General features: G+C 49.2%; 1 protein-coding gene across 3 annotated transcripts in view; it reads left to right on the forward strand.

The window, feature by feature from the left end:
* LRP1 (LDL receptor related protein 1) overlaps positions 1–27,624 on the forward strand; it is an 85,068-nt gene that overhangs the window by 22,635 nt on the left and 34,809 nt on the right. Inside the window, exons 7-24 of one of the 3 annotated variants that reach the window (XM_033117434.1) lie at positions 988–1,150; positions 1,260–1,482; positions 2,480–2,669; positions 3,142–3,285; positions 4,425–4,661; positions 5,885–6,065; positions 6,930–7,152; positions 8,008–8,209; positions 8,529–8,654; positions 10,839–10,979; positions 11,058–11,183; positions 11,618–11,734; positions 12,198–12,278; positions 12,921–12,971; positions 13,924–14,091; positions 17,096–17,278; positions 17,699–17,899; positions 19,071–19,316. In XM_033117434.1, coding sequence (XP_032973325.1) covers positions 988–1,150; positions 1,260–1,482; positions 2,480–2,669; positions 3,142–3,285; positions 4,425–4,661; positions 5,885–6,065; positions 6,930–7,152; positions 8,008–8,209; positions 8,529–8,654; positions 10,839–10,979; positions 11,058–11,183; positions 11,618–11,734; positions 12,198–12,278; positions 12,921–12,971; positions 13,924–14,091; positions 17,096–17,278; positions 17,699–17,899; positions 19,071–19,316 — 3,003 coding nt within the window. The remainder of the gene's footprint in view (positions 1–987; positions 1,151–1,259; positions 1,483–2,479; positions 2,670–3,141; positions 3,286–4,424; positions 4,662–5,884; positions 6,066–6,929; positions 7,153–8,007; positions 8,210–8,528; positions 8,655–10,838; positions 10,980–11,057; positions 11,184–11,617; positions 11,735–12,197; positions 12,279–12,920; positions 12,972–13,923; positions 14,092–17,095; positions 17,279–17,698; positions 17,900–19,070; positions 19,317–27,624) is intronic. The other 2 variants (XM_033117435.1, XM_033117436.1) reach the window with 2 other exon arrangements.

Below are 27,624 nucleotides of genomic sequence, written 5' to 3' on the forward strand. Positions count from 1 at the left end.
TGTCTCACCGCTATTCTCTTCGGCCCTTTTTGTCCTCTTGGATCTCCTCCAGACTCATGGCATAGACTGATGTAGTACCTGGTCTCCATCCTCCTCCCCCACTCCCACCCTTCTGAAGCTCCCCCTCTTTCTGAGCCATGCCTCAGTTTACCTTCAGAGTCCTTTGATGGCCCTCCTGTTATGTGCTCTCTCTTCCAGCCCTATATCTTAGTCCCACCCTCCCTAATATGAGGAAATTGAGCGATAGGGACATTGAAAAAACAGGGTAGTGGGGGTGAGTAGAAGAAGTTTATTTTGGCCTACGTCTCTGGTTCCAGACTTTTGCCACCATGGGCCATCCTTTTTCCATCCATGTGGTCTCCATATTTTGGCAATCTTTTCTCTCAGATTGGATTAATTGTTGAGTGCCCTGCTTTTGCAACAGTACAGCTTCCAGTCAGTGCTCTGGCTAGCATAAGATAACTCAACTTACCGTATAAAATTGATGCAAGTCCAGCCAAAAGCAAGGATATGTGATGTTTTAGTTAGCCTGAGTGCTCTTATCTCAAGTAAAAGCAGATTTAAAAAAAAAAAAAAAAAACACAGAAAAAAACTAGAATGAGGCAGTGGACCTGTCCTCACTGCCTGTTGGGACCCCAAGAAGATGGGACTGTTCAAGGAGGGGCTGGTCAATGAACCACCCAACCAACACCCAGTGCCCCCTGTGCCAGCCCTGGCTCAGCATTGAGAATGGGGCTGTGTGGGACGATACTCAGAGACTTCTTGTTGGAGAGAACAGACAGGTGGAAAGATGGCAAAGATCGTATGGCAAAATGTGCCCCTGTCGGCAACTCCCATAGATGCTCAGGGAAGAGAGACAGCCGTCGCCTGGGTGGTGAAGGAGGGCGGCCCGGAGGGGGTGGGCTTCAGCAGTAGGTTCTGCACCAGACAGGGTGGGCATGTCTGTGGGAGGACTCCCTCCATAGCTCTTTTATTCACACTCTCCAGACGTGGAGCAGATGGCCATCGACTGGCTGACGGGTAACTTCTACTTTGTGGATGACATTGATGATAGAATCTTTGTCTGCAATCGCAACGGGGACACGTGTGTCACTCTGCTAGACCTGGAGCTCTACAACCCCAAGGGCATTGCACTGGATCCTACTATGGGGTGAGAGGGGCAGGCAGGGTCTGAGCCCTGGAAGCGGGGAGGCAGAGTCTACAGTGGAAGGGTGGGTGCTCAATGTCCAGAACCCTTTTAACGTGCCGTCTGCCCACAGGAAAGTGTTTTTCACTGACTATGGGCAGATCCCAAAGGTGGAGCGCTGTGACATGGATGGGCAGAACCGCACCAAGCTGGTCGATAGCAAGATTGTGTTTCCTCATGGCATCACGCTGGACCTGGTCAGCCGCCTCGTCTACTGGGCCGATGCCTACCTGGATTACATCGAGGTGGTAGACTACGAAGGCAAGGGCCGGCAGACCATCATCCAGGGCATCCTGGTGAGGAGGAAGCCTTTGCGGGGAACTGCTCGGGGTGGCAGCGTGGTGGCCCTGAGCGCCCTGGGAGGGAGAGGTCTGGTCATGAGCACTTTGGGGAAAGGACAGGATGTGACTTCCACTCTGATGGGAACAGTTATTTTAGAGACACCTTGTACTTCCCATTTCTCATTTGATCCCTACAATAACGCCTGGTTGATGAATGAACACAATACTCAGTTCCCTTTTGGCAGATGAAAAAAGCAGAGGTTCAAGAGTCTAAGTGATTTGCCTGAGGTTACACAGCTGGGAAGTATTACTCAAACCTGGTCTAGAAGCCCTGCCAGCTCAGAGATGGCACCTCCATTCTCGAATAGAGCGACCGTCCGTCCTGGTTTGCCTGGGACTGTCCTGGTATTAGCCCAGAGAGTCCCACGAACCAGCAAGCCTGTTAGTCTTGGACAACTTAGGACAGTTCGTTCCCTTAGGTAGGTCATGTGGGTAGTAGAGGCTGTTATAGGGCTTGCGTGGGGCCAGTCTGTCCTCTGAACCCGCCCAAAACTGGAGGCTGGAGGCAGGCTAAGAGTGTTCTCGATGGACAGAGTTTAGGGCCCAACTCCAATTTAATCCAGAATCATGCCATCAGCTACTGTGTGCCTGATTCTGTGGGAGACGTAGTTCCTGCTCTCAAGGGGTTGGAGCAGAGTGGGTACAGTAGGTCCACAAATCACCAGACAGTGGAAAACAGCAAGACAGATGGAATGTGGAAGGAGAGACCATCTCTGGTTTGAAGATTCCAGAAGTGCTTCAAAGAGATGCTCTGTGAAGGATGAGTGGGATTTTGACAAGCAAAGGTCTCAAGAACAGGATAGTTCAGCCAGAGGAGACAGGAGTAAAGCATGGAGTTAGGTGTCTGGAATGAATTTGGGAATGCACATGATGAAGTTTGGCTGGGAAGCTGAGGACCTCTTCGGCGGCAGAGGGAGAATTCCCTTCTCGTGTGGTACTCTTCTCGTCTCAGATCGAGCATTTGTATGGCCTGACCGTGTTTGAGAACTATCTCTATGCCACCAACTCGGACAATGCCAATGCCCAGCAGAAGACAAGCGTGATCCGCGTGAACCGCTTCAACAGCACCGACTACCAGGTCGTCACCCGTGTGGACAAGGGTGGCGCCCTCCACATCTACCACCAGCGGCGTCAGCCTCGAGGTGAGCAGGGCTCCACAGCCCCTCCAGGAACCCTCCGGTGCGAACCCCTGATTCTCGTATCATGACTGCTTCTCCTAACCATCCACCCCAGACTATGTCCCCTGGCTCCTCAGCTCCCCCGCCAGCCGTTTCTACCCTGCAGCCTCCATATCCCGCCCCCAGGGAGCCCCTTTTCTCCTCCTGCTAAGTTCATAGAGTGCCCCTCCCAGTCCCCTGGCTAGTCTAGAGGAGAAACACCTGGCCATGGGCAATTGGGTGACTCTTGCCTGACCATGGCAGCCCCCACCTGAGTCTGAAGGCTAGGTTGTGGTGGGTCAGAGGGGTCCCAATCTGTGGCTTCTAAGTCCTCAAGTGGAACAACAGGCACAAAGACCACAGCAGGAATGGTTGTGGGAAGACTTTAGGAAGCCTTCTCAAGACCTGGGCATGGGGGCTCTGAGGGGTCCTGACCAGCTCTCCAACCTGCCCCCAGTGAGAAGCCATGCCTGTGAGAATGACCAGTATGGGAAGCCGGGTGGCTGCTCCGACATCTGCCTGCTGGCCAACAGCCACAAGGCACGGACCTGCCGCTGCCGCTCCGGCTTCAGCCTGGGCAGTGATGGGAAGTCATGCAAAAGTGAGTAACAGGGCAGGGTGTGCTTGCCTACTGGGATGGGTGGGAAGGTCTCCTTATCTGCCTCCCCACAGCTCAGCCACTTCTGTCTTAGATGCAGAGAGATGAAGGAACTTATCCAGTTTCACCATTAGTAAGGGGCAGAGGCAGAATTTGAACCCACACCTGAAAAGAGGGCTTTTCCCACTATCCCACTCAAGCTCCATAGAAGACTATACTAGCCCTTTCATGCATTCCTTCATTCAACTAATAAGTATGAGCGTGTGCTATGTGTCTGGCACTGTCCTGGCAATGAGAATTCCGCAGTGAACAGATAAATGTCATCTCTGGCCTCCACGGGCTTATGGTCTGGCAGGGGAGACAGACAAACAAATAAATATAATTTCAGGTGGTGGTAGGTGTTAGGAAGAAAATAAACAGAGTTAGCGGTGGCATTGAGGGCTCCAACTTAGATAGACTGGTCAGGGAAGGCTTCTCTACAGAGATGAAATTTGAAGCGAGCTCTCTGTGAGGTGAGGAGGTGAATCATGTAACTCACTACCTGAAGCAAGAACATTTCTGGCCGAGGGAATCAACAGTGCCAAGGCTCCGAGGCCAGTGTGAGCTTGGCCTCTTTTAAGCAGAAAAGTGACATGATTTGATTCACATTTGTAAAAAGATCACCCTGGCTGCTGGGTGGAGGACATACAGCAGGGAAGTGGCAGGAGGCTATTTCTGTAGTGTAGGAAGAAGTGATGTTGCATAGATTAGGATGGTAGCAGAGGAAGTGGTGAAAAGCATCAACATGTTTTGAAGATGCTGTTTTTGCGTCACTAATTTCACTGCTGAGCAGTGCACTTACCTGAAAACATGCTACTTGCTACACTTGCCCCATTAGAGGACAGGTTAAAACCCCCAGGGCATTGTCCCCTGGTCCTTACATATTTTTGTGTCTGTCCACGTGCCCCAGTGCCCCAGTTGCCCCCACGTCCCCAGGCCCAGTATAGCTGGGACATTGCAGCCACTGGGGCCACGGCCCCCAAAGCTGGATGGCAGTTGTGTGTGTGTGTGTGTGTGTGTGTGTGTGTGTACGCCCGCACACGCGCTTGCACACATGCATACGTGTGTGTCTGACTATGTGCCTCTGTTTGTGCCTGCCCTAGAGCCAGAACACGAGCTGTTCCTTGTGTATGGCAAGGGCCGGCCAGGCATCATCCGGGGCATGGATATGGGGGCCAAGGTCCCAGATGAGCACATGATCCCCATTGAGAACCTCATGAACCCCCGGGCCCTGGACTTCCACGCTGAGACCGGCTTCATCTACTTTGCTGACACCACCAGCTACCTAATTGGCCGCCAGAAGATCGATGGCACTGAGCGGGAGACCATCTTGAAGGATGGTAAGGGCCCTGGAAGTGGGAGGTATGTGGAATGGACTCCCGAGGGACGTGGCCCCCTGGGATGGGAAGCGATTTGGGGCCTCGGCCTCTCTTTCCCAGTGCCCTCTCAGCATGGAGAGTCCTCTGCTGACTGGCTGGCTGTGCTGGTTGGCATGGAGATGAGGGGATGACAGATTGACCCCTGTGTGACCCCCTTCTTGGCTGAGCCGACAAGAAGCAGGAGGATGGATGGATTAAGCAGTGTGGGCTGTCCTTGCCAGCCCTTGGGAAAACTCAGGGTCTCTCAGCCATTGGCTCTGAGCCCTGGAGCTGGAAGCAGCACACAGCCGGGGAGAGGCCTGAGGCCTTGAATCGGAGCAGGCACCCTGACACCCCTCTGCACACGCAAGGTCTATGCAGCCAGACGCCACAGCCGCCGAACGCTGCAGGCTTCCATGTTTTGTGAACTGAATCCAGTCTTTCCCTCTGAGCTGCTCAGGCAGGTCAACAGTGCGTTGTCTTCTGAACATCCATGTGTGAATATCTGTGTGGATGGATATGAGGCTCTGAGCTAAGCTCTGCCGCTTCCCTATCTGCGTTAGGAATTGCCAAACCTGCGCATGGGCCCCCAGGGTGTCCTAACCGATCGATCTAGCTGACGCCAGTTACTAGCATTTGCCCTGCTCCCCACCCCCCACCGCGGGTCAGAGAACCTCAGCAGTCAGCAATCATAAGACTTGGGGGAAATCAAAAGTAACTCCTCATCAGGAAAAGATTGGGGTTCCCTATACCAGGGGAACTGCTATTTAAAGGACACTGGAGATGAAGCCGTTAGCTAAGTGAAAAATCACTTCCTGATTTATTCATTTTGTTAGCTCAGGATTTTTAGGCCAGGGACATGGCATCACACTTGTGCCCAGAGCACATTGCTTCAGCTGTCCACCCCGGCTCAGGCCCAGACATGCCCTCACATGAAAGCCTGTATCCGCCACGTAGGTGGACTGGCTGCCATGTGCAGTTTTGAGAGGCTCTGTGCGTCAACACAGATATGGCAACACAAATGGTCTTCCAGCTCCTTCTTCCATCTTCCCATCCCCATCCCACCCACCCTCTTGGGCACAAGGGGCTCCCTGCCCCCGCTGCTTGCCAAGTTGCTCAAAGATACATGCATCCTGAGGGGCAGAGGCAGGCGGTTTTGAGCTTCCTCTGAGGCTCTCCATCGTTGCCCTCTTCACTCCCCAAAGGCATCCACAATGTGGAGGGTGTGGCTGTGGACTGGATGGGGGACAATTTGTACTGGACGGATGATGGACCCAAGAAGACCATCAGCGTGGCCAGGCTGGAGAAAGCTGCTCAGACCCGCAAGACCTTAATAGAGGGCAAAATGACACACCCCAGGGCCATTGTGGTGGATCCACTCAATGGGTGAGTCCTCCCAGGGCCTTGGGGTAGGTGGACCGGGCACATTATGGGTCTCAGAAATGGGGGATGAGACAGAGAGTGAATGGGGGAGGGAACCTACGTGAACCTACGTGGGATGCTTAGGCAAGAATGGGAGTTTGAAAGGGGAGAAGATGTCCCTGTATGCAATGGGAGTGGTGCCTTAAACACATACATGGAAATCTGATTCTGTCACTCCCAGCTCAGAGCCCTCCTCTGGCTTCCTTCCCCTTAAAGTGAAACCCATATTCCTTATTATGCCTGGGGTCTTTCGGGGTCTGCCTGCAGCTTGCTTGACTTCATCTACACCTTACTTCCTGCCCTTGGAAGTTCTGTCCCCACTGCCTCCTTTCTATGCCTCAAACAGACAGCCTAGCTCTTTCTGCCTCAGGTCTTCTGCTCTTAAGAGTTCCTCTGCCTGGAACTCCCAGGTGTTTGCAGGTCTAGCTCCTTCTCAACATCCACATCTCAACTCAAATGCCTCCTCCTCAGAGAGGCCTTCCCCACCTGCTGTCTGACCACTGTCCATGCTGTCACCTGCTTTGTGGCTTTCCTGGCTTTTATTACTCTCTGATGTGTGAGGCCTTCTTGGTTGACTAGTTTCTTCTCCACCTCCCTGGGTGGGACATGAGTTCCAGGAGAGCAGGGGCCTTGGTTGCCTTGGTCTCCACTGGGTTCCCAAATGCCAGACGGTGCTCAACTTGCAGTAGACACTCATCAAATATTTGTTGAATGGAGGAATAAATGAATGAAATGTGTGGGCCAGGGTTGTAGCATACATGGATTAGCATCACAGGGAGGCTGTTGACGGCAGGGGTGGCCCACGTGCTAACCAGTCACTGCCCACAGGTGGATGTACTGGACCGACTGGGAGGAAGACCCCAAGGACAGTCGGCGAGGGCGGCTGGAGAGGGCCTGGATGGATGGCTCACACCGAGACATCTTTGTCACCTCCAAGACAGTGCTGTGGCCCAATGGGCTGAGCCTGGACATCCCAGCTGGGCGTCTCTACTGGGTGGATGCCTTCTACGACCGCATCGAGACCATATTGCTCAATGGCACAGACCGGAAGGTGGGCGAGTGTGCACCTGTGGGTGTGTGTTCGTGTATGCATTGCTAGACCATATTTGCCTGTGGGTGAGGCTCTGTGTGTGTCTAGGCCCGTGGGCTTCCTGTGTGTTTGCCTGTGTCCCCATGGATGTATACATTTGTGTTCTTTTGTGTCTTACGTGTCGTGTTGTTTGAGGTTTGCTTCTATTAGAGTGTATCTGTGACTGTGCAGGTTGTCTGCAGGCTGGACCACAGCTTGTAATTCCCAGCACACGTCATAAAGTGCTGCCCTCTGTGCCTTTGCTCATGCAGTTCTTTCTGCCTCCACCCAGCGCCTCGTCACCTGGCACACTGCTCAGGGGCCACCTCCTCTAGTATTATCTCTAGGCCCTTCTTCCACCCTGGATTACCATGTATGCCTTCCGTGAGACAATGAGTGGCTCTGGGGCAAGAACCATGTCTTTTTCATTTCTTGGTGTGTACCACAAGTTGACCTTTAATAAATCTTGGCAAATGTTTGTTGGGTGAAAAAATGAACTGATGAATTCTGGCTGTCTGCTCAGTACTGTGTGTGTGTGTGTGTGTGTGTGTGTGTGTGTGTGTGTGTGTTGTGTGTGCGTGTGCATGTTGGAGGGATATGAACAAATATGAATGGGCCCAAGAGAAAACCATGTCACCATCAGCCTTCTGATGGGTTCAGCGTCTGGCATCTCACTCTGTGCAAAGCTATCACCCTCAGGGGCTCCCATGTAATGGGAGCAATAAGACTCAGACCCAGGACATGGATAAATGAGGGTATGAAACAGTGACCCCTTTGGGCCTTCCTCAGGCCCCCCATTTGTCTCTAGCTCCTTAGTAACCTCCCTTCCATTCCTAGATTGTGTATGAGGGTCCTGAACTGAATCATGCCTTTGGCCTGTGTCACCATGGCAACTACCTCTTCTGGACTGAATACCGGAGTGGCAGTGTCTACCGCTTGGAACGGGGCACAGGAGGTGCACCTCCCACCGTGACCCTTCTGCGTAGCGAGAGGCCCCCCATCTTTGAGATCCGCATGTATGATGCCCAGCAGCAGCAAGGTACCCCCTGGGGCTGGGGCTGGTGATAGGGTGGGACCTCGATGGGGGTTGAGACTCCGTAGGGGGTGAAGGCACTGCCCAGGGCTCCTAGACTCTGACTTTTGAGACTCCAAAAGAGAGGCCACCCAACCCAATTTGACTCTGTATTCCCTATCTCCCTTCCTGCCCCTATCTGCATCTCCTTCTTTTCAACATGCTCGTGTTCCCTCCCTTTCTGTCTCTTCACTTTAATGCATCTCTTCCCCTATCCTCTCATCTCCCCTCCATCTCCTGCCCTCCCTCTCCTCCCCTGACCCCTTCCTGTGGTCCTCTTTCACAGTAGGTACCAACAAATGCCGGGTGAATAACGGTGGCTGCAGCAGCCTGTGCCTGGCCACCCCTGGGAGCCGCCAGTGCGCCTGCGCTGAGGACCAGGTGTTGGACACAGATGGTGTCACTTGCTTGGGTACGAGGGGCCAGCTGGGGTGGGAGGTGGGGAAGCAGACCCCAATAGGAGGAGACCACAGGGTCCAATCAGAGATGAAGGAGGCAAAGAGGGCCCTGTGGGCGCAACGGGAGGTGAGAGATGGGATGAGAGAAGGCTCTGGGGGCCAGAAGGGGGTTAGTTAGGGAGCACTGAGGGGTGGGAAGGGTGTGAGAAGGCACAGAGCTTAGGGGAAACTGAGTGGTGAGCAGGGCAGCTATGGAAAGAAGAAAATATTCTTCTTTCACATTTATTTCCCCATTATTAAAGTCGTATAACAATAGTTCTAAGTATTGGAGATTAGACAAGAGAAAACAGGCCCAAATCCCACCCGTGCACACCACTAGATTATTAGCATTGTGCTAAATTGTACACCGTCAGTTTGTCATTAGATGGGTTATATGGTTGGTTTTTACAACGCTGTAATCATACTGTATATATTATAAAATAGCTTCTTCTGCCCTTGTGTCATAGCATTTTCTGTTATTCTTGCATTATTTTAAATAGCTTCAGTTTTTAAAATGAAACTAAGTTTTGTTCATTGTCAAAATAAATAAACAAACATTGGAGAAAAATATAAGGAGAAAGTGTAAGTCACCCCAAATTTCACCACCCATAGATACCACTGTTACCATTTGGGGGGACCCCCTCCCAAACATTTCTCTACGCATTTACCTTTACTTAAATGGAATCGTGCTGCACATACTGTTCTACTCTGCTTTTGTCCCTAGACAGTATGTCATGAATACATAGGCAGAATTTTTAACATATTTATATTTATAAATAAATAAATCATATTAAATATATTTATTTAGTAAATATATTTCATTTAGTAAATGTTCCATAATTTATTCAACCATTTTTCTGCTGTTGGTTGTTTAGGTTGCTTCCAGTTTTTTGTTGTGATCACAGCCAACATTTATTGAACATAAACTATGCACTAGACACCGTTATAAGCACTTCCCATGCAGTAACTTATTTACTCCTTAAAATAGGGAAGGTATTTTTATTTTCCATAATTTACAGATGAAGAAACTGAGTTAGAGCAGGAAAGTTAGAGCCGGAAGTCTGACCCAGACCTTGATTCTTAATCACCCACTCTGCTATTTCTCACACCTTCATGCCCATTCCCATATTCTGGGTGGATTCCTTATGATAGAATCCTGGAAGCAAAAATGGGGCCTTGGTGCACAGCTAAGAATGAGAGAGGGCAAGGGCATTGGTAGAAAGGGGAACTGAGTGGCTAGGGTAATGAAAGCGTCATCTGCATGGACATTGGAATTACGAAGAATTAAAGCCGGAGTGATTTTTGAGAAAGTGACACTGAGCCAAGTGCTTGAAACCCTTGAGGATGACAGGGAGTAGCCTGGGTGCCCGTAGAAGTAGGGGTTGGGAGGGTCTGATAACATGAAAGTCAACGCTGATTTTTCAGAAAGGAGAGAGGAGGCGTAGTCGGGAGGCAGTAGTGAGAAGCAAGGGAGACACACAGCAACCTCCAGGCCCAGTGGTCAAGGGCTGTGGGAGAGAAAATAGCTGCCCAGGGCCCCTAGGAAGGGTCAGAGTGTAGAGTGGGGATGAGAGATGGGTCAGAAAGGGGATGCACAGACCTGGAGGGTCCAGGGACAGGGGCTGATGTGGGAGTCCTGGGCTTCTCGAGGTTATTGATGCAAACACAAAGTATGCAGTGATTTTACTGCTAATAGCCCGAGGCAGATGATGGTGGTGAGGGGTGAGTGCTAAGGGACAGGAGCACGGAGCCAGCAGAGTTCTGGAGCCTGTTTTCACTCCTGCTGGTGGAAATGATGCATCTGTGAGGGAAGAAATTCAGGGACCAGGGCAGGACTTTGAGGGTCCCAGACATGCCTTCCAAGGAGCAGAAAGGGTGAGGCACGGTCTGCTCAGTGGGGACAAAAGTATGGGGCTCTGCACTCTCTTGGAGCTGGTTATTCTCAGGCCACATTGAAGTACGAGACATATGAGTGTAAACGTCACCCTTGTGGCTTGAGAGAAAGTTGCGGTTTCCATCCAGATATTTGTTCATGAAGAAGTATGCACTAGGAAAAATTATCCTGTGATATTATTTTTAAATAATAAAACAAGCACACAGAGCACCTGTCCCATGACCTAAGTCTGACTTTCCCCCTCACACCCTTGTGGTGCCCACAGCGAACCCGTCCTACGTGCCCCCACCCCAGTGCCAGCCGGGAGAGTTTGCCTGTGCCAACAGCCGCTGCATCCAGGAGCGATGGAAGTGTGACGGAGACAACGACTGCCTGGACAACAGTGACGAGGCCCCGGCCCTCTGCCGTAAGTCTGGTGCACGCCTGCAGGGCAGCTGGCAGAGCTCACTGCCTGCTCGGTGACCCCTGACCTGTTTCCTCCCAGATCAGCACACTTGCCCCTCTGACCGCTTCAAGTGCGAAAACAACCGGTGCATCCCCAACCGCTGGCTCTGTGATGGGGACAACGATTGTGGCAACAGTGAAGATGAGTCCAATGCCACTTGTTCAGGTGTGGAATGGGGGGGTGGAACACACTGGGCACCCCTCCATCGGGGAGGCAGGGGAGTGGGGAGCCAGGCTTGGGAAGACGGAAGGGTCTCAGGAAAGAAAGGAGTGTGGAGTCTTGTGTCAAAGAAGTTGGAGTCCCAAGCAGGAGAGGTGCCGCCCCCTTCCCCTGAAGGTCAGGGTTGGCTGGCAGGACTGAACCTGCAGGGGACAAAGCACAGCTCTAAATGGGACCTACCAGCAAGGCAGGCTAGATCTTCCTGGAGGATACCAGGGACCCCTTGAGAGATGAGGTGATGCAGCCGTTTCTCCTCTCTAAGAGACATGGCTTTGAGATCCTCAGGAAGACGTCCTGATAGGCAGAGAATAATAGGAAAGAAAAGGAAATTAAGAAAGAGAGCCAGGACTATGAGCACTCACGCCCTTCCCTGTCCCCAGCTCGCACCTGCCCACCCAATCAATTCTCCTGTGCCAGTGGTCGCTGCATCCCCATCTCCTGGACCTGCGATCTGGACGATGATTGTGGGGACCGCTCTGATGAGTCAGCCTCGTGTGGTAAGAGGGATAGCGGGAAAGCCCGGCTGGCACGGATGGGGGAAGGCCAACTATGAGAACATGCCCTGGGGCAGGGGTGCTGCACAGACCCTGCAACTTCGTACCTGGGTGGCCTTGAGCAGGTTACTTAATCTCAGTGGCCTCTGTACATGTCATCTGCAAAGTGGGGATAATAAGAGCACCCACATCACAGCTTGATGTGGAGGTTCAGTAAGATTACGCATGAAAAGCACTCAGCACAGGGCTCATATTTGGTAACTAATAGCTTTTAGAAAAGAATGCTCAGAAGGGTGGGGATGAATGGGCAGAGTTTCAGACTGAGTCATCGCTGCTTAGCCTTCTCTTTCCTGTCTGGCTGGGCTAAGTGCTGCTGGCTACGGGAGAAACCCTGTGCCCACCTGCTCGATGCTATGATGCTATGTAACCTTGAGGGCCCTACTCAGCTATGCTTTCTCCCTGACAGCCTATCCCACCTGCTTCCCCCTGACTCAGTTTACCTGCAACAATGGCAGATGCATCAACATCAACTGGCGATGCGACAATGGTAAGAGCGTGCCTCCCTTCACCTGCCCTGATTCCCAGGAAAGCTGGAAGCTGCAGCCAGGCCCCGGGTGGGAGATCAACAGGTTTTAGAATCAAGCCAGGGCCTCCCGCCAGTTCACTTATACCCCACTGGGTTGGCTGGGAGAAATGGGGACGCAACAGAAATGCCATGGAGGAACCAAGATGGACTGAGGGGGACCCTGCCCATCGCCTGTCTGCGCCATCCCTCCCCAGGCAGGGCCTGAGCTGTGCATCCTTTGGCAGGGGTTCTGGGGCCAGGGAAAGATAAGCAGGAAGGGCCAGGGAGGAGTGGGGCAGAGCAAGGAGAGCCCAGTGCCCAGCTCCCTTCCTCCTGCAAACCCCATCTCCTGAGGTCCTTGGTGCACCCTCCAGGCTCAGGAGCCCACCTGGTGGTCAGCCATGGACCAGGTGATATCAGCCCTGAGCCACGGGGGCCAGTGGATCGTCGTGTGTGTGCCGTCTCAGGGTTCTGGTTGTGTCTGTGTGGTGTTGTGACGTGTTGTACCAGTGGCTCCAGCCCTGGCTGACGTGTGAGAGGGTGAACTGGGTCAGCGCCACGATGCCCCTCATCTTTGCCATGTCTCCTGTGCCAATGGTTGCCCTGGCGGTTTCTGTGTTTCAGAGAAGGATTGTGGGGACGGCTCTGACGAAAAGACCTGTCCTGAGCCTGCCGGTCAGTGCATAGAAGCACATGCACCATCACCCCCAGAGCCCCAGCTGGCCTCAGGCCACCTCTCAGGACCCCCAGGCAGCTCCCCTCCCAGAGCTCCTAGGATGTGAAGGAAAAGCTAAAGAGAGGAGAGAGAGAGAGAGAGAGAGAGAGAGAGAACGTGATAGAAGGAAGGAGAAAGCAAACAGTGGAAGGGGAAGAAGCAGAGAGGGCAGAGGGAACCTCTCAGGGGAGAAGAAATGACAGCGCGATGGGGACAAGAAGACCAAGACCTAGTGAGAGGAGAGAGTAAGAGAAGCAAGTCCAGTTGAGAAAGAGGCAGCAACACAACCCAAGGAGGAGAGCCAAACCCCAATCTTCCCCAGCATCCGAGAAGTGTACAGGGAAGTCTGGTAGCCCCCACCACGAGGCCTGGAAAGCAGGACATCCATTCAGTGTCCCTCAGACGCCTTCCCGAAGTGGTCCGGACCCTTCCCAGCTGCTCCCTTGTGAGCCAGGCGCCCAGCACATGGGGCCCAGCAATGCCCATGCTCAGGGTGGGGCCTGATGAGGCCCTTCCCTTCCCCGCAGAGGCCTCACCTACATTCCACCTCTCTCTTTCCCTCCAAACCCAGAGAAATCACTGCCTTTCCCCAAAAGCAAACAGACCCCTGTTCCCACACCCTGCTCAAATGGGAAAGGAGCATATCCTTTGTCCCCCTCCCTCCCAGCCTCCTGGAATCCAGGGAAGGGCCCTTCTGGAGCCCACCCCGCCGCCCCTCCCCCCCATGGGCCATGGTGCATGCTGCAGTCTATGCAGTTTCTGTGTCTTTTCTGTTTGTTTTTTTCTCAGTGGGGGGTTGGGGTGGGCCGAGGATGGGAATGGGGAGGTGGGAATGGGGGCCCCACGCTGGGGTCACAGAGACGGTTGCTTGCTGACCCCCTCCTTGCCTCTCCCCTTCTCGCCTCCCCTCAGACAATGACTGTGGGGACAACAGTGACGAGGCCGGCTGCAGCCACTCTTGCTCTAGCACCCAGTTCAAGTGCAACAGCGGGCGCTGCATCCCCGAGCACTGGACCTGTGATGGGGACAATGATTGCGGGGACTACAGTGACGAGATGCACGCCAACTGCACCAACCAGGGTGGGTGCCCGGGGCCAGCAGGGCGGGAGGGAGACTGCGCACAAGCCCGTCACTCAGCCAGCCACCCTCCCTCCACTGCATGTCGTTCCCCTCTGGGAACCAGAGATAACCCAGACGTGCCGCTTATCCTGCTGGAGTTTTCAGTCCTGTGGGAGAGGGAGATTGCCGACGGCTCATTGTCACACACTGTTAAGATCGCAGGCTTTGCAGTTGGGTGGCCTTAGGTTTGAGCTCCAGCTCTGCAACTTACTATCTAGGTAGCCTTGAGCAAGTTGCTTAATCTTGGTGGCCTCTGTGCGTTCATCTGCAAAGTGAGGACAATAATAGCGCCCACATCACAGCACTGATGTGGGGGTTCAGCGAGATCATGCACGAAAAGCACTCAGCATGTGGCTTGTGTTTGGGAGCTGGGACCTTGGAAAGGGGGTGCTCCGAGGGGTAGGGGTGAATGAATGCAGTGGGGACAAAGGAGAGAGGGGTTGGCTCTGTGAGGGTCCTGGTGCCCAGGCTTCCAGGGGGCAGTGGGGCCTGAGTTCACTAGAAGACACAGACCCTCTCAAGGGATGTTGCTTTCTCAGCTCTGGCCAGTTGTTACCACGGAGGAATACAGGCCCAGGACATTCCAGAGAAGTCAGAAACGCAGATTTTTATGTAAAATCTACCCATTTTTAAATACTGGTATATTAGTTTCCTAGAGATGTCACAACGAATTACCACAAACTGAGTGGCTGAAACAACAGACATTTATTGCCTCGCAGTTCTGGAGGCTCGAAGTCCAAGACCAAAATGTTGGCAGAGTTGGGTCCTCCTGAGGGCTGTGAGGGAGAATCTATTCCAGGACTGTCTCCCAACTTCTGGTGTTTGCTGGCAAGCTTTGGCATTCCTTGACTTGTGCATGCTACAAACTTCATCTTCACATGACGTTCTCCCTGTGTGTGTGCCCGTCACTGTGTCCATACGTCCTCTTTATGTAAGGGTCAGGCATATTGGATTAGGGCCCACCCTAATGACTTCCTCAAATTGATCATCCTGAAAGACCTATTTCCAAATAAGGTCACATTCACAACTACTATGAGTTAGGACTTCGGCATCTTTTTAGGGAACACAAATCAATCGTAACAACTGGTAATTGATTTTTAAAGTTTTCAAAACACCGCAGGCCAAAATCTTTCCGCAGGCCTCATCTGGCCCCTAGGCCACCAGCTTACAACCTCTGCCATGTAGAGTGGAGGTTCACATCGATGGGAACAGTACTGAGTATGGAGCCCAGCACTGAGAGGGAGGATAGGGAGGGTCACACAGGCCCGGGAGACAGTAACTGAGTCTCCAGGGCCACCCCTGACAAGGGCTGGGTGAGTAGAACAGGTAACAGTGCCTTGGGACTCCGAGAAAGGGCCCCTGAAAGCCTGTGCGCGGCATGGTAAGAAGAGCTCCTGCCCTTCACTTAAGAGCTGGGCAAACTTGGGCAGGTTGCGTCCTCTATGCCTTGCCTTCCTCCTCTATGAAATGAGAGGAGAGGGGGTGTGGGGCTGGCACACGTGAGCAGGGACGTTGTGGTTGGTAGCGATTGTCAACTATGGCCATGAGCTGGAATGGTGTGGGACCATTCAGGACGAGGTGGAATTTAAACTGGGCCCCGATGAGCGATTAGACTGGGTAAGTGGGCAAGTGGGCGGGTCTTCAGGGTGGGGTTTGGGGTGGCCTGGAGAACTCAGCAGTAAGACTTAGAGGGTGAAACTGAGCACTCCCACAGGGGACAGTGGGGCCAGGCAGGGCCCCTCAGATTGGAGAGAACAGTAAGGAATGAGGCTATGTCGAAGGGGGCAGATGACAGCAGGTGGAAGTCAGGCACTGGGGACCTTCAAAGGATTGCAAGGGTAGAAGGTGATAAGATGTAGATCTTCCAGAAAGTAGTCCTGAAATGGGATTAGATTGGAAAGATGTTCAGGGGCCCCAAGGAAGGAAAATCAGCTTGGAGGTTGCTGCTGAAGTTCAGGCACAAGAACTTCAGCCATATTCATGGTGGGGCGGCTGGGAGGAGTGGGGCTGTGGCAGCCGTGTGAGTGTGAGGTAAGGCTGGTGCACAGTCACCTGTGCCTCCCAGGTGCTGCTCCTGCTCCTTCCCCAACTTCCTGAGTCAGATCTCAGGGCAGCATCCAGAGTGATCCTGCGGAACCTAAGTCAGAGTACGCCCCAGCTCTGCCCTCAAGCTAATACTGGCTTCCACATGCTTAGAATCAATACCAAACCCTGCTCCGTGGCCTGCAGGGCTCCCCCCGTCTCTGACCTATATTCCTGCCACCCATCTCCTCCTTCACTCTGCTCCAGCTGTGCAGCTTCAAATATGCCCTGGGCATTTTTTTGAATATGTCCTACCTCAGAGACTTTGCACTAGCTGTTCCTTCTGCCTGGAATACACCTCCAGGTATTCTCAAGACTCACGCTGTTCAGGCCTCTGCTCAAATGTCTCCTGCTCAGAGGGCTTCCCTAACTGCCCCATCTAAAGTAGCATCCCCAGCTCTCTGTAGCCTTGACCCGGCTTTGTCTCCATAGCTTTGATCACTACCTGCCATTCCACTCTGGTCTCTGTGTCATGTCTTCATTGTCTGTCTTCCCCACTAGAATTTCAGCTCTCTGAGGGTAAGGACTTCATCTTATTCATGCTGGCAGCTGGAATAGTGGCTGGCACACAGTAGGCAATCAATAAGTGTCTGTGGAGTGAATGAATGAAACAGAGGCTAGTCTAAGGTGGGGGCCATTTGAGCTCTGGCCTAGCAAATTGCTTATCCAGTCATGCTCTCCTGTGTAAAATAGGGAGGTTAGACGAGATGATCTTTGGGGTCCTGGAAGATGTAACATCCCTCAGAATATCAGAAGGACTCAGAGAGTTCTCCATCTCTGTCTCTATTCATAGACTTGGGCTGGGCATAGCAGGAGGGGGTTTGGGAAGGCAGAGATGGGAATGAGTGACCTGGAGCCCCTACTCCCACCTGTCCCCCTGCAGCCACAAGGCCTCCTGGTGGCTGTCACAATGATGAGTTCCAGTGCCGGCTGGATGGTCTGTGCATCCCCCTGAGGTGGCGCTGTGATGGGGACACTGACTGCATGGACTCCAGTGACGAGAAGAGCTGTGAGGGAGTGACCCACGTCTGTGACCCCAACGTCAAGTTTGGCTGCAAGGACTCTGGTAAAAAGAAGTATTGGAGGGAGCATGGAATGGGGCACCATGGACAGGAAGAAACCATACTGAGAGCAGAGCAGTGGCGAGGGAGATAGCACTATACTGTGAGGGGTGCAGGAGGGGACATTGAGGCAAAAGGCAACACAGAAAAGCTTGTGCATGATACATGGGGAAGACATGATGGGGCCTGGGCCTGCATTCAGGGCCCTGGGAACCAAAACCCTCACCAGAGTTAAGCTTCAGCACCTCCTGCAGATTCCTGCCTCCTTCATTGCCTATGTGAATTTGACACAAAAAGCCTCCGAGTCCTTAGTGGGCCCTACGGCATTGCATCATGACCCTGTTAGAGAACTCCACGGGCTCTGGGAAGGATCTAGGGAGGCCCTGCAGTCCATGCCTTGCCCCTCATATTATAACCTCCCTCAGCTCGGTGCATCAGCAAAGCATGGGTGTGTGATGGCAACAGGGACTGTGAAGATAACTCGGATGAGAAGAACTGTGAGTCCCTAGCCTGTAGGCCGCCCTCGCATCCCTGTGCCAACAACCCCTCGGTCTGCCTGCCCCCCGACAAGCTGTGTGATGGCAACGACGACTGTGGAGATGGCTCTGATGAGGGAGAGCTCTGCGGTGAGGCCCAGGCCTAGGAGAGGCCCCAGGAGAGGAGTGGGGAGGGTGGCTGGGGAAGGAGTCTGGGCCAGGGCCAGGGCCCTGTGGGGAGAGGTCCAAGATTAAGAAAGGGGACCTCTGACTGCTGGACGAGTAGTGCCCAGGGCAGTTATCAACAACCCACGCTGATTTACAACTCCCCTCAGCAAGAGGCTGTGCTAAGCACATCACTCTATTGTAGCATCTAATCCATACAGCAGCCCTGTGGAGCAATAGTGTTATCATCTCCATCTTACAGAGGAGAAAACTGAGACCTAGAGAGGTTAAATAACTGGTCCAAGGTCACACAGCTCCTAAAGTGCCGTGGAGACAGTGCAGTGCAACCCCGAGGCGGCGGGCCCAGGCCCCTCACACACACTCGTATTACAGAGCAGCACAGAGCCAGCTTTGCAGAGGAAGGCACCAGGTTGAGTGCATCAGGGTAGGCTTCCCAGAGGAGGCAGGGATTTAACTGGATTCTTCATGACGGGTAGATCTTTCAGAGGGAGTGAGAACGTGAGGGAAGAAGGAGGGTGTGCATGCAAGATCAAAAGACACGTAGGGGGTCAGGGAGGGCCACCCAGAACGCTGGGGGATGAGGAGCAGGGCAGAGCAGCCTTATCTTCTGTGAGCCAGGCAGGGCATGGGGTTCCTGGAAGGAGAGGAGTGGGCGATAAGGCCGGTCGGAACAGGCCCTGAGAACTGCTGATGGGTCATCTGTCAGAGCTGGCAGATCCCAGGGTGTGTCAGGACTCAGGGCAGGACATTCCCTACCATGCCCCACCACAGAGCAGGAGAGATCGAGGAAAGGGAATGGATTTCCAAACCTCTGAGAGAGAGGCAAGAAGCTGCGGTCGCCACCATGGGCTCAAAAAGGGGTAGGGAAGTAGAGACCAGAGAGATGCAGCCATATTGTTGAAAGGGAAAGAGGAAGGGTGGTCCCAGTGGTGGGCGCTCGGGTCCCAACCCAGGACCTGAGAAAGCCTAGGAAGCAGTGGGACAGAGGGTTGGCCAGGAATGGAAAAGGTGAACACCACAGGCAGGGTACCAGGGCTCTGTCTGGGCTGCCCCGGACTTGGGGCCCAGCAGAGCAGTGGTCCTGCTTCCTCCAGAATCCTGACCCTGATCCTGTCCCCTGCTCCTTGTCTCGCAGACCAGTGCTCTCTGAATAATGGCGGCTGCAGCCACAACTGCACAGTGGCACCTGGGGAAGGCATTGTGTGTTCGTGCCCCTTGGGCATGGAGCTGGGGCCGGACAACCACACCTGTCAGATCCAGAGCTACTGTGCCAAGCACCTCAAGTGCAGTCAGAAGTGCGACCAGAACAAGTTCAGCGTGAAGTGCTCCTGCTACGAGGGTTGGGTGCTGGAGCCAGATGGCGAGAGCTGCCGCAGCCTGGGTAAAACATGGGTGAGGGGTGGCAGGGTGTCTGGGCAGCTGGGCAGGCCAGGGCAGGCCTCTGAGCTGTAGTAGGCTGGGCTTGGGCAGCCAAATGTCAAAGGCTGAGGTTTCCATCCAGGCTCAGTGCCAGGGCCAACAGAGACCCTGCCTGCCTCTTGTCAACGTAAGAAACGTCCAAACCTGTAGAGAATTTTTATGAGTTTATTTGAGCCAAACTAACAACAATTGCCAGGAAGCAGGATCTCAACAGATTGAGAAAATGCTTCAGAGAATGGCAGTTTTGCAGCTTGTTTTATACATTAGGAATCAAAGGAGGAGGTGTAGGGAGGGTTACATGAAATCCATTGGTAGTAGATTAAGGGGGCCGGAGAAAGCATAGTGGAAAATCTCAGGGACTGGATAAAAAGTAAAACAGAGAGACGTACTTCTTTTACATTGATGAGTACAGGATAATTAATAATTAACACTTACAGCACCTAGAGAGGGTATAGAGGGAACAAGATAACAATGAGGGGTCTATGCTCTGGTGAAGAAATTGTGCCCTGAGGGGTCTGGAAAAGATTACTCTGACATTTCAAAGGTATGTTATCTTTGATGCAAAAAGACAATAGACAGGCTCACTTAAGGTAAAGATTGACCTTTGTCAAGGAATCTACAGGCCTAGGACGTGACTACCAATGACTGGCTTTTAGTTAGGAATTTTTATGTTCAGACCATCCTATGTGATTACTTTCAGTCTCTGAGTTTGTAGGGCCCGCCATTCTGGGCTCCCCTGAGCTTGTCAGGTTTAGTATGTGGCCCCTTTTCTCATCCACACTTCCCCCTTTTGGTCACAAATCAACCCAAAGGATGCATTAATGACAAACCTCTTGGCTAGATAATGTGTTTCCACAGTGCTAGGCAGGCTGATTCCTAAGAAGTCTTAGTGTCATCATTTGTCTTGTTGAAATGGCGGACCACGGAGGACAGGGCAAGACTGTAACCTTGGATGGAAGTCAAGGCCAATTTTTTTCGAAAGGGAAAAGCAGATAAATGGGAAGCAGTCAGGTTTTATGGGCCTTCATTAAGAAAAAACACCCTGGATCGTTTCTAACCTGCAAGCTATCATGATCCAAGTTTTGCTGTCTGTCTCACTTTTCTGTATTTTGCATCTTGTATAACATTTACTTATAGTTTGAAGGCACAACCATACACCTCTTTGGTTTTCACAATCTGGCCATGAGATGGGTTCCCATTTATTATTATTATTATTATTATTATTATTATTATTATTATTATTACTATTATTATTTTAATAAGGCCCATCTACTTCCTATTGGAAGCACTCAAGTGTCCTTCATTATTAATCTGATTCCTGCTAGTTGTACAATTGGGAACTATAACTTTAAGGCTTATTTGGGGCCAAATCTATAAGAACACAATGACATAAATTACAGTTGCCATCAAAAAATTTTCCAGAGGCCAGGAAGACAGTAAGAGTTTTGTAAGTAAACTTCCTGTGCCTCAGAAGCCATTATAAAGGGCCACTTTTTGTTTTTCATAGCCATTTCAGCTTCCATCTGAATTAACATAGTAGTCCTCAATGGTTTAGGAGGTAAGCGTATTCCCATAATTGGGTTCTAGCATTATTCTTACATAAAATTCCTTTCTCAAGATTCTTTTTCCACAAACCTACAGCTTCCCTTGTCCTTCTTAGTTTGTCTCTTTTTTACTCATGTAGAAAAAAACAACTTATTACTTCTTTTAACTTCTCTAAAAAACACACACATCTCTTATCATCTGCAATAACATTCCTTCTAAATTTCAAAAGAGAAACCATAAGAAGTATTATTGATAATACAAAAGTTATCTTATACACCTTCATCAATTATGAACAGTGGGGCCATGTAAGAACAGGGTTTGAGAAAAGCCCAAAGAACAAGTATAACTATTATTACTAATATTAATAGACAGGTAAAGACTATCAAATACATGTTTTTTAAGTTCGACATCAGTTTGTAGGTGTATAGACTTTGTCAATGTCTTGAGAAAACTGTCTACCTCTGATGTCAGTGACTTCTCAGCCTCAAGGAGTCTGATGTCCGCTGTAGGCGAGGCAAGTGTCAGAGTCAAGGGAAGCTGTCCATTTGCTATTGGGCTCCTTTTTTTTTAATGAGAAATGTGAATCATGGAGTTCACCCCTTTAAGTTTAGCTGGGTTAGTTAGTAATACCTGATAAGGTCCCTTCTAACAAGGTTGGAGAGAGTCTTTAATTTATGTCTTTTCCAATGGACAAAATCTCCTGATTATAAATCATGGTCTTTGAAGTCTTCATCTCCCAGGAGCACACTGTGAAATGAATCAGTTACGAATTTATGAGTTTCTTTAAGGTGGTGAATAAATCCTTGATAACAATGCAGAATGTCTTCTTTTAGTCAGGTGGGTTCATATGTCCCTCCATCCACATGTTTAGAGTGATCAGTGACTATTTAATGAAGAGAAAGGCTATGTTTACCAAAAGGAGTAGATCTCAGGTTGAGGAGCACTATAGGGAGAGCTTTGGGCCAAGGGAGATTAAAACCTTTTGAAAATTAGAAAGAAAAGCTTCTGAACATTTACCTGGTTGACTATACCATTGTATCTTCCACCAATCCTGCGGACTGGGGTGATAACTGCAATGCTGTAGAATAGACAAAATATTACAAATGAACTGCATTATTTGCCCAGTGAAATGAGTTCCTCAGACACTATGTAACTCAGACAGAAGTCCTCAATTGAGAATTTTTTTCTTCCAATAAAAATTTACCTACCGTTAAGTCAAGGCTGTTGCTGTCCTGCAAGGAAATGCCTCAACCCAATAAGAGAACATACAAATCATAACTAACACACATTTGTGTTCTTGACATGTGGCGTTTGGATAAAATCCAATTACCATACCTCAGATGGGCCTAAAGGAAGTGGGAAATGTCCTTGGGACGTGTGGAGTGATTTTCCAGGGTTATATTTTAGACAGATAGAACATCTGCTATACACTTTATGAGCTACAGGAGGAGAAAGTTTCCAGTAATACTGTTTACTCCATGAAATCATCTTATCAGGACCCCAATGTGTTAGCTCACGTACATGTTGAAGTATAGCTACTTGAGCCTCTATAGGTAAGATTGATTTCTGATTGGGTCCAAACCATAGCCATTTATCTGGATCAAAGTTCCCCCTTTTTGTTGCAATATCGTCTTTTCTTTTTCTGTAGCTGTCCTTTGGAACTATAAAAGAGAATCTTTTATTGATTTAATAGGGAGCAAGAAACATTCTCAGATCTAGATAACTTGGCTACTTATTGCTGCTTATCTAGCTGCAGCATCAGCTGAATTATTTCCTTTTGTCTCCATGGTGGCAGCTTTAGAATGTTCTGGAATTTTATAATTGCCAATTGTTCTGATTACTGTAAGACATCTAATAATTCTACAACCTGTTTTCCATTCTTTGTGGGCTGCCCTGAGGAAGTTAAGAAGACTTGCTGCTTCCACAACATTCTGAAGTTGTGAGCTACACCAAAGGCACAGCAGCTATCAGTATAAATTTGTCTATTGATCTTTGTCTATTTGATCTTTGGCTGATTGACAAGCTTGAGTTAGAGCAATTAATTCAGCTTGTTGGGCAGCTCTTATTTCATTCAGATAAATAAGAACTTTCGCTTATGTCCACCATGGAAGTTACTGCATATCCAGCTCAGTAATGTCCCTGTTCATCTTTCAGATAAGATCTGAAATTAAGTCAGCATTATCAATAGGAGTTTCCTGTAAAAAAAATGCTTTACAGCAACAAGAAGGTGGTCAGTAAGAAAAACTCAGTCATGGACGTCTTCATCCTGCAAAGAAGATGATAGCAAAATTTCTGGGTTAAGACTGCTACATCAAGCTAAAGTAATATTAGGTGCAGAAAGCAACAGTACTTCATAAGAAGCCAGTGGACTGACAGAAGTGTTGAGTGTGGATGAGAGTTCCGTGGAGATTCAACAGATGAGGAACATAAATAAAGGAGAGCCCATAACTATTTCTTCTGTTTGTTTGCATAATGTGGCTATCGCAGAGATGGCTGTCTCGGGGAGGGAGCCCTTGGGGTACTGATTCTAATTGACTATAATATCCTATAGGTCTATGATGATCACTATGTTCTTGAGTTAAAACTCCTAAAGCATTTCCTTTATTTTCATGCAGAAAAGGAAAGTTTGTAATTAAGGTTTCCCAGGGAAGAAGCATTAGCTAACACTTCCTCTAGAGCTTCTTCAGCTTGTTTCCCCTCGGGGTTCCATTGAATTGGATCAGGTCAATCTGATTTTAATAAGACATACAGAGGCTGGGCCATTAATGAAAAATTTGAGACCCAATTATGACAGTATCTAGTCAGACACAGGAACCCTCTAAGCTGTTTTTTTTGTTTGTTTCTTTCTTTCTTTGTTTTTAGAAGAGGAAAGGATAGGATTCCTCTGAGTCTTTCAGGGTTAATTAGTAGCCCATCTTTAGATATTAGATAACCAAGGTATCTTACTTGGGGTAAACAGAATCGAAGCTTGTCCTTTGAGACCCTATGTGCCTTAAAGGCTAGCTTTTATAGGTAAATTGTGTGCTCTTGGGAGTCCAATATGTCTTAGAACATAAAAGTAAATCATCCACATATTGGATTAGAGTAGAATTTCTGGGAAGTTCAACATCATTCAAATCATTTCAGTATCTGAAAGAAATAGTGGGATTCTTCGTATATCCCTGGGGTATTATTGTCCAAGTAAACTCCTGATCTTCCTAGGTGAAAGCAAAGGGGTACTTACTGTCTTTTTTTTTATTTTTACAAGAATACTGAAGAAGGCACTGTGTAAGTCTATCACTGAAAAATATTGGTGGTCCACAAGAATAGCTGGTAATAGGGTATTTATGTGGATTTGGAACCACAGGATGTCTGGGAGTAACTATTTTATTTATAGCTATGAGATCCTGTACAAATCTCTATCCTTTCCAGTTGGGTTTCTTTATTGCAAGGATAGAATTATAGGGGCTTGTACATGGAATTATAAGCCCCCTTTTTATGTAATCTTGTATAATGGGCTTAATTCCAGCAAGTACATCAGGTCTTAAAGGATTTTGGTGAATATCAAGTAGAGGCAAAATATTGTCAATAGTTATTTTAATAGGAGTGGCTGACTTAATCTTGTCAATGTCTCTACTGGAAAAGGCCCAAAGTTGCATTGAAACATCCTGTCAATCTCAAGAATAGTTTCCTCTTGTGGAGGTTCCTTTAAAATCATTATTTTCCCGATTGGTTAATATCTGATTCATTTAGTTCTGAATATATTTCGCCCTTCTGGGAAAGGAATATGTGGATTACCATTGGTTTCAAGAAAATCTCTCCCTAACAGGTGAATTTGGGCAGATTTGACTAGTGAAAATATATGTTAACGTGTAACATTCCCTAGCTGGAAGGGAACAGATTCTGATTTAAAAATAGATATTGGTTGATTCGATGTCCTTAACCATCCGTACAGAAGCTTAGTCTAAGGGAGAGGGCAACTTAATGGGTATGGTTAGGAACAGATAAAGCAATCACAGTATCAACAAGGCCCCAATGTTTCCCCTTTTATATAATTTCAATTTCTCCCAAAGTATTAATAAGGAGAAGGGGCAATGCCCTCTCATAGCCCTGTGTTTGTTTCTGTTTGTTTTCTTTTTCTAAATCCCTTTTCAGTTTTCTACAGTCCTTCTTAAGGTTGACCTGACTTTTCACAATAAAAACAGACTCTTCTTTCCCCGTCTCTAAAAGACCTTCGGGAAAATCTGACCTGATTGCTTAATTACTGGAGCTGTAAGTTCACGACTTTGGCAGCTTTGTCTTTTTCTCTCTTCTGAATAGTTTTAGATAGTTGATCGGCCAGAATTGCCAGTTCATTAGTACCTGTGGTCGGCCAGTTTAATTTATGTTGTTTAATCGAAGTTATAAGCTCTTCATTTGTCCTTCCAAAAATGCTGAGTTCAGTAAGGCATCATTCCGATGATCCTTAGCACTGTCTGGAGGCAGACTCAGTATTGTCTGCAAGTGTTTTGAAACATTCAAAGAAACCAAGCACTGGTTCATCAGGCTCTCTTTTACATTGCTGGACCTTGGTCCAGTCTGTTTTCTGGGGGGGAAATTTTAGTTATGGCTTGATAAAGCGGTGGGCTAATTACCTGTGTTTTTCCCAGTCTGTCTTTTTTTTTTTTTTTTAAGTCCTCTATGGGAGTTTCCTAGCAAACCTTATTTTGCCTTTCTGTTGCTTTGCTCTTAGAAACCAATGGGTATATTAATTGGAATAGGTCAGAATAGCCAGGACCATATGTTCTAACAGTTAAGTCAAATTCCTTTGGCAACCCATCAAGGTCCTGGAGACGGTCAGGTAAATCTTCAGGTAGATCCCTTAATTCTGGTCTAATCCAAGTAACATATACAGTCGCTGGTTCCCCTCTTCCTGAGACCGGCTTGTCTTCTAAGGGTCCTGCCAGAATTCCTGATTTTTCTTTTCTTTCCCAGTCTATTCTGGTCTGGTTTTCTATTCTGAGAGTCCCCTAGGTCAGTAAAGAGCTGTGGTGGAAGAGGAGTAGAAGAGAGAGAGAGAGTGGGGAGGAGGAAAAGAGAATAAGCTAGGACAACAAAACGAAGGGTACAGCAGGGCAGTTGAAAAAGAGGGAAAAGTGGAATATTGGCATTGAGCAGCTTTAGAAACCTTCTTTAGTTCAGACTCTAAAATTTTCTCATTAACTTTCTGGAGAGAAGAAGGTCTCTCTGTGCTCTGTTTTAGAGGCTTCTATTTGCAAATTGAAGTAAGCCTCCCGTTCATTCAGTTTGGTTTTAGAGCTGGCTTTTTTTTTTTCTGTTGTGCATGCAAAAAATTAATGTAGGGGTCGAAAGAGCTCCGTTTTGCCATCTTAAGTTGATATCACTTCTAGATAAATCTTCCCATTTCTGTAAGTACTTGCAAGTAAAGGCTCCCTACAAATTCTACATTTATCTGTAGGAGTATTAATGGAGGCTGGGGGTTGGGGGCTTGTCAGCCTTGAAGACACGGTTTCCCAGGTCAATTTTAGTTTTCTTTTGAGATCTGCAGAGTCTGAACAAATTTCTGGGGATATTGTGTAGTGGGTTGAAGTGCGCTGCTTACGGGTTGCGCTCCAAGGGGCTGTCACCTCCCAGGTCGCTCCAACTCTCTTACATGTCGCTGTATCTCTCCCTGGCTGTCTAATACAAGAGTGAGGACTTGGAGCACTAAGTAGCCGGCCTTATTTGTGCATCGCCAGACAAGTCAATTATTTAATTACAGTTGTGTTGGAATTCCCTATGGAGCCGAGCCCTGCTTGTCTTGAGGGGTACCCTCAGACACCTCCACATAAATTCTTAGTCACCTAAGAATAACCGAAATTCAAGATGGATGGAGTAAATGTCCCTTATCTTTAGAGCTGAACGAGTGCAGACTCATTTATCTAGCAAAAGGTTTTGTTCAGACGTTCAGTAAGCAATGCCAGTTGAAAAGCCAAAATTAAAAACCAGCCACCCATTTTTTTCCTCCTGTCCCTGAGTTATCTCAACCCTTATCCTTAGCCTGGGTTATTTCAACCCTTATCCTGTAGTGCCACCTCAAGAATGGATGGATTGATTGACTGATTATTTAGAACAGCTCAAATAAAGTCAGGGCCTCCTATCTTAAAATAGGAAGGCCCAGATTCCAAGAAAAACTCACCCATGTTTACCCGATGCAAAGCAGGGAGCCAATGGGGCACAATGGGCCCCTCCTGGTCCCTAGCACTGGGTCTGCAGGGTGGTCCTGGGTGGGCTTCTTTGGAATCCTGCCGACTATGCCAAGTTAATGTCAACATAAGAAATGTTCAAACCTGTAGAGAATTTTTATGAGTTTATTTGAGCCAAATTGACAGTTGCTAGGAAGCAAAATTTCAATGGGTTGAGAAAATGCTCCAGAGAATGGCAGTTTTGCAGCTTATTTTATACATTAGAATCAAATGAGGACATGTAGGGAGGTAGATCCATTGGTGGTAGATTAAGGGAATGAAAGAAAGCATAGCAGGAAATCTCTGGGATTGGATAAAAAGCAAAACAGAGAGACATACTTCTTTTATGTTGGTGGGTACAGGAGAGTTAATAATTAACATTTACAGCACATGGAGATGGTATTGGGGGGGAAGATAACAAGGAGGGGTCTGTGGTCTTCTGCTCTGGTGTCAGCGGTTGTGCCTTGAGGGGTCTGGAAAAGAAGATTACTCCGACATTTCAAAGGTATGTTATCTTAGATG

Source organism: Rhinolophus ferrumequinum, chromosome 10 (assembly GCF_004115265.2).
Source record: "Rhinolophus ferrumequinum isolate MPI-CBG mRhiFer1 chromosome 10, mRhiFer1_v1.p, whole genome shotgun sequence".
Classification (NCBI taxonomy): domain Eukaryota; kingdom Metazoa; phylum Chordata; class Mammalia; order Chiroptera; family Rhinolophidae; genus Rhinolophus; species Rhinolophus ferrumequinum.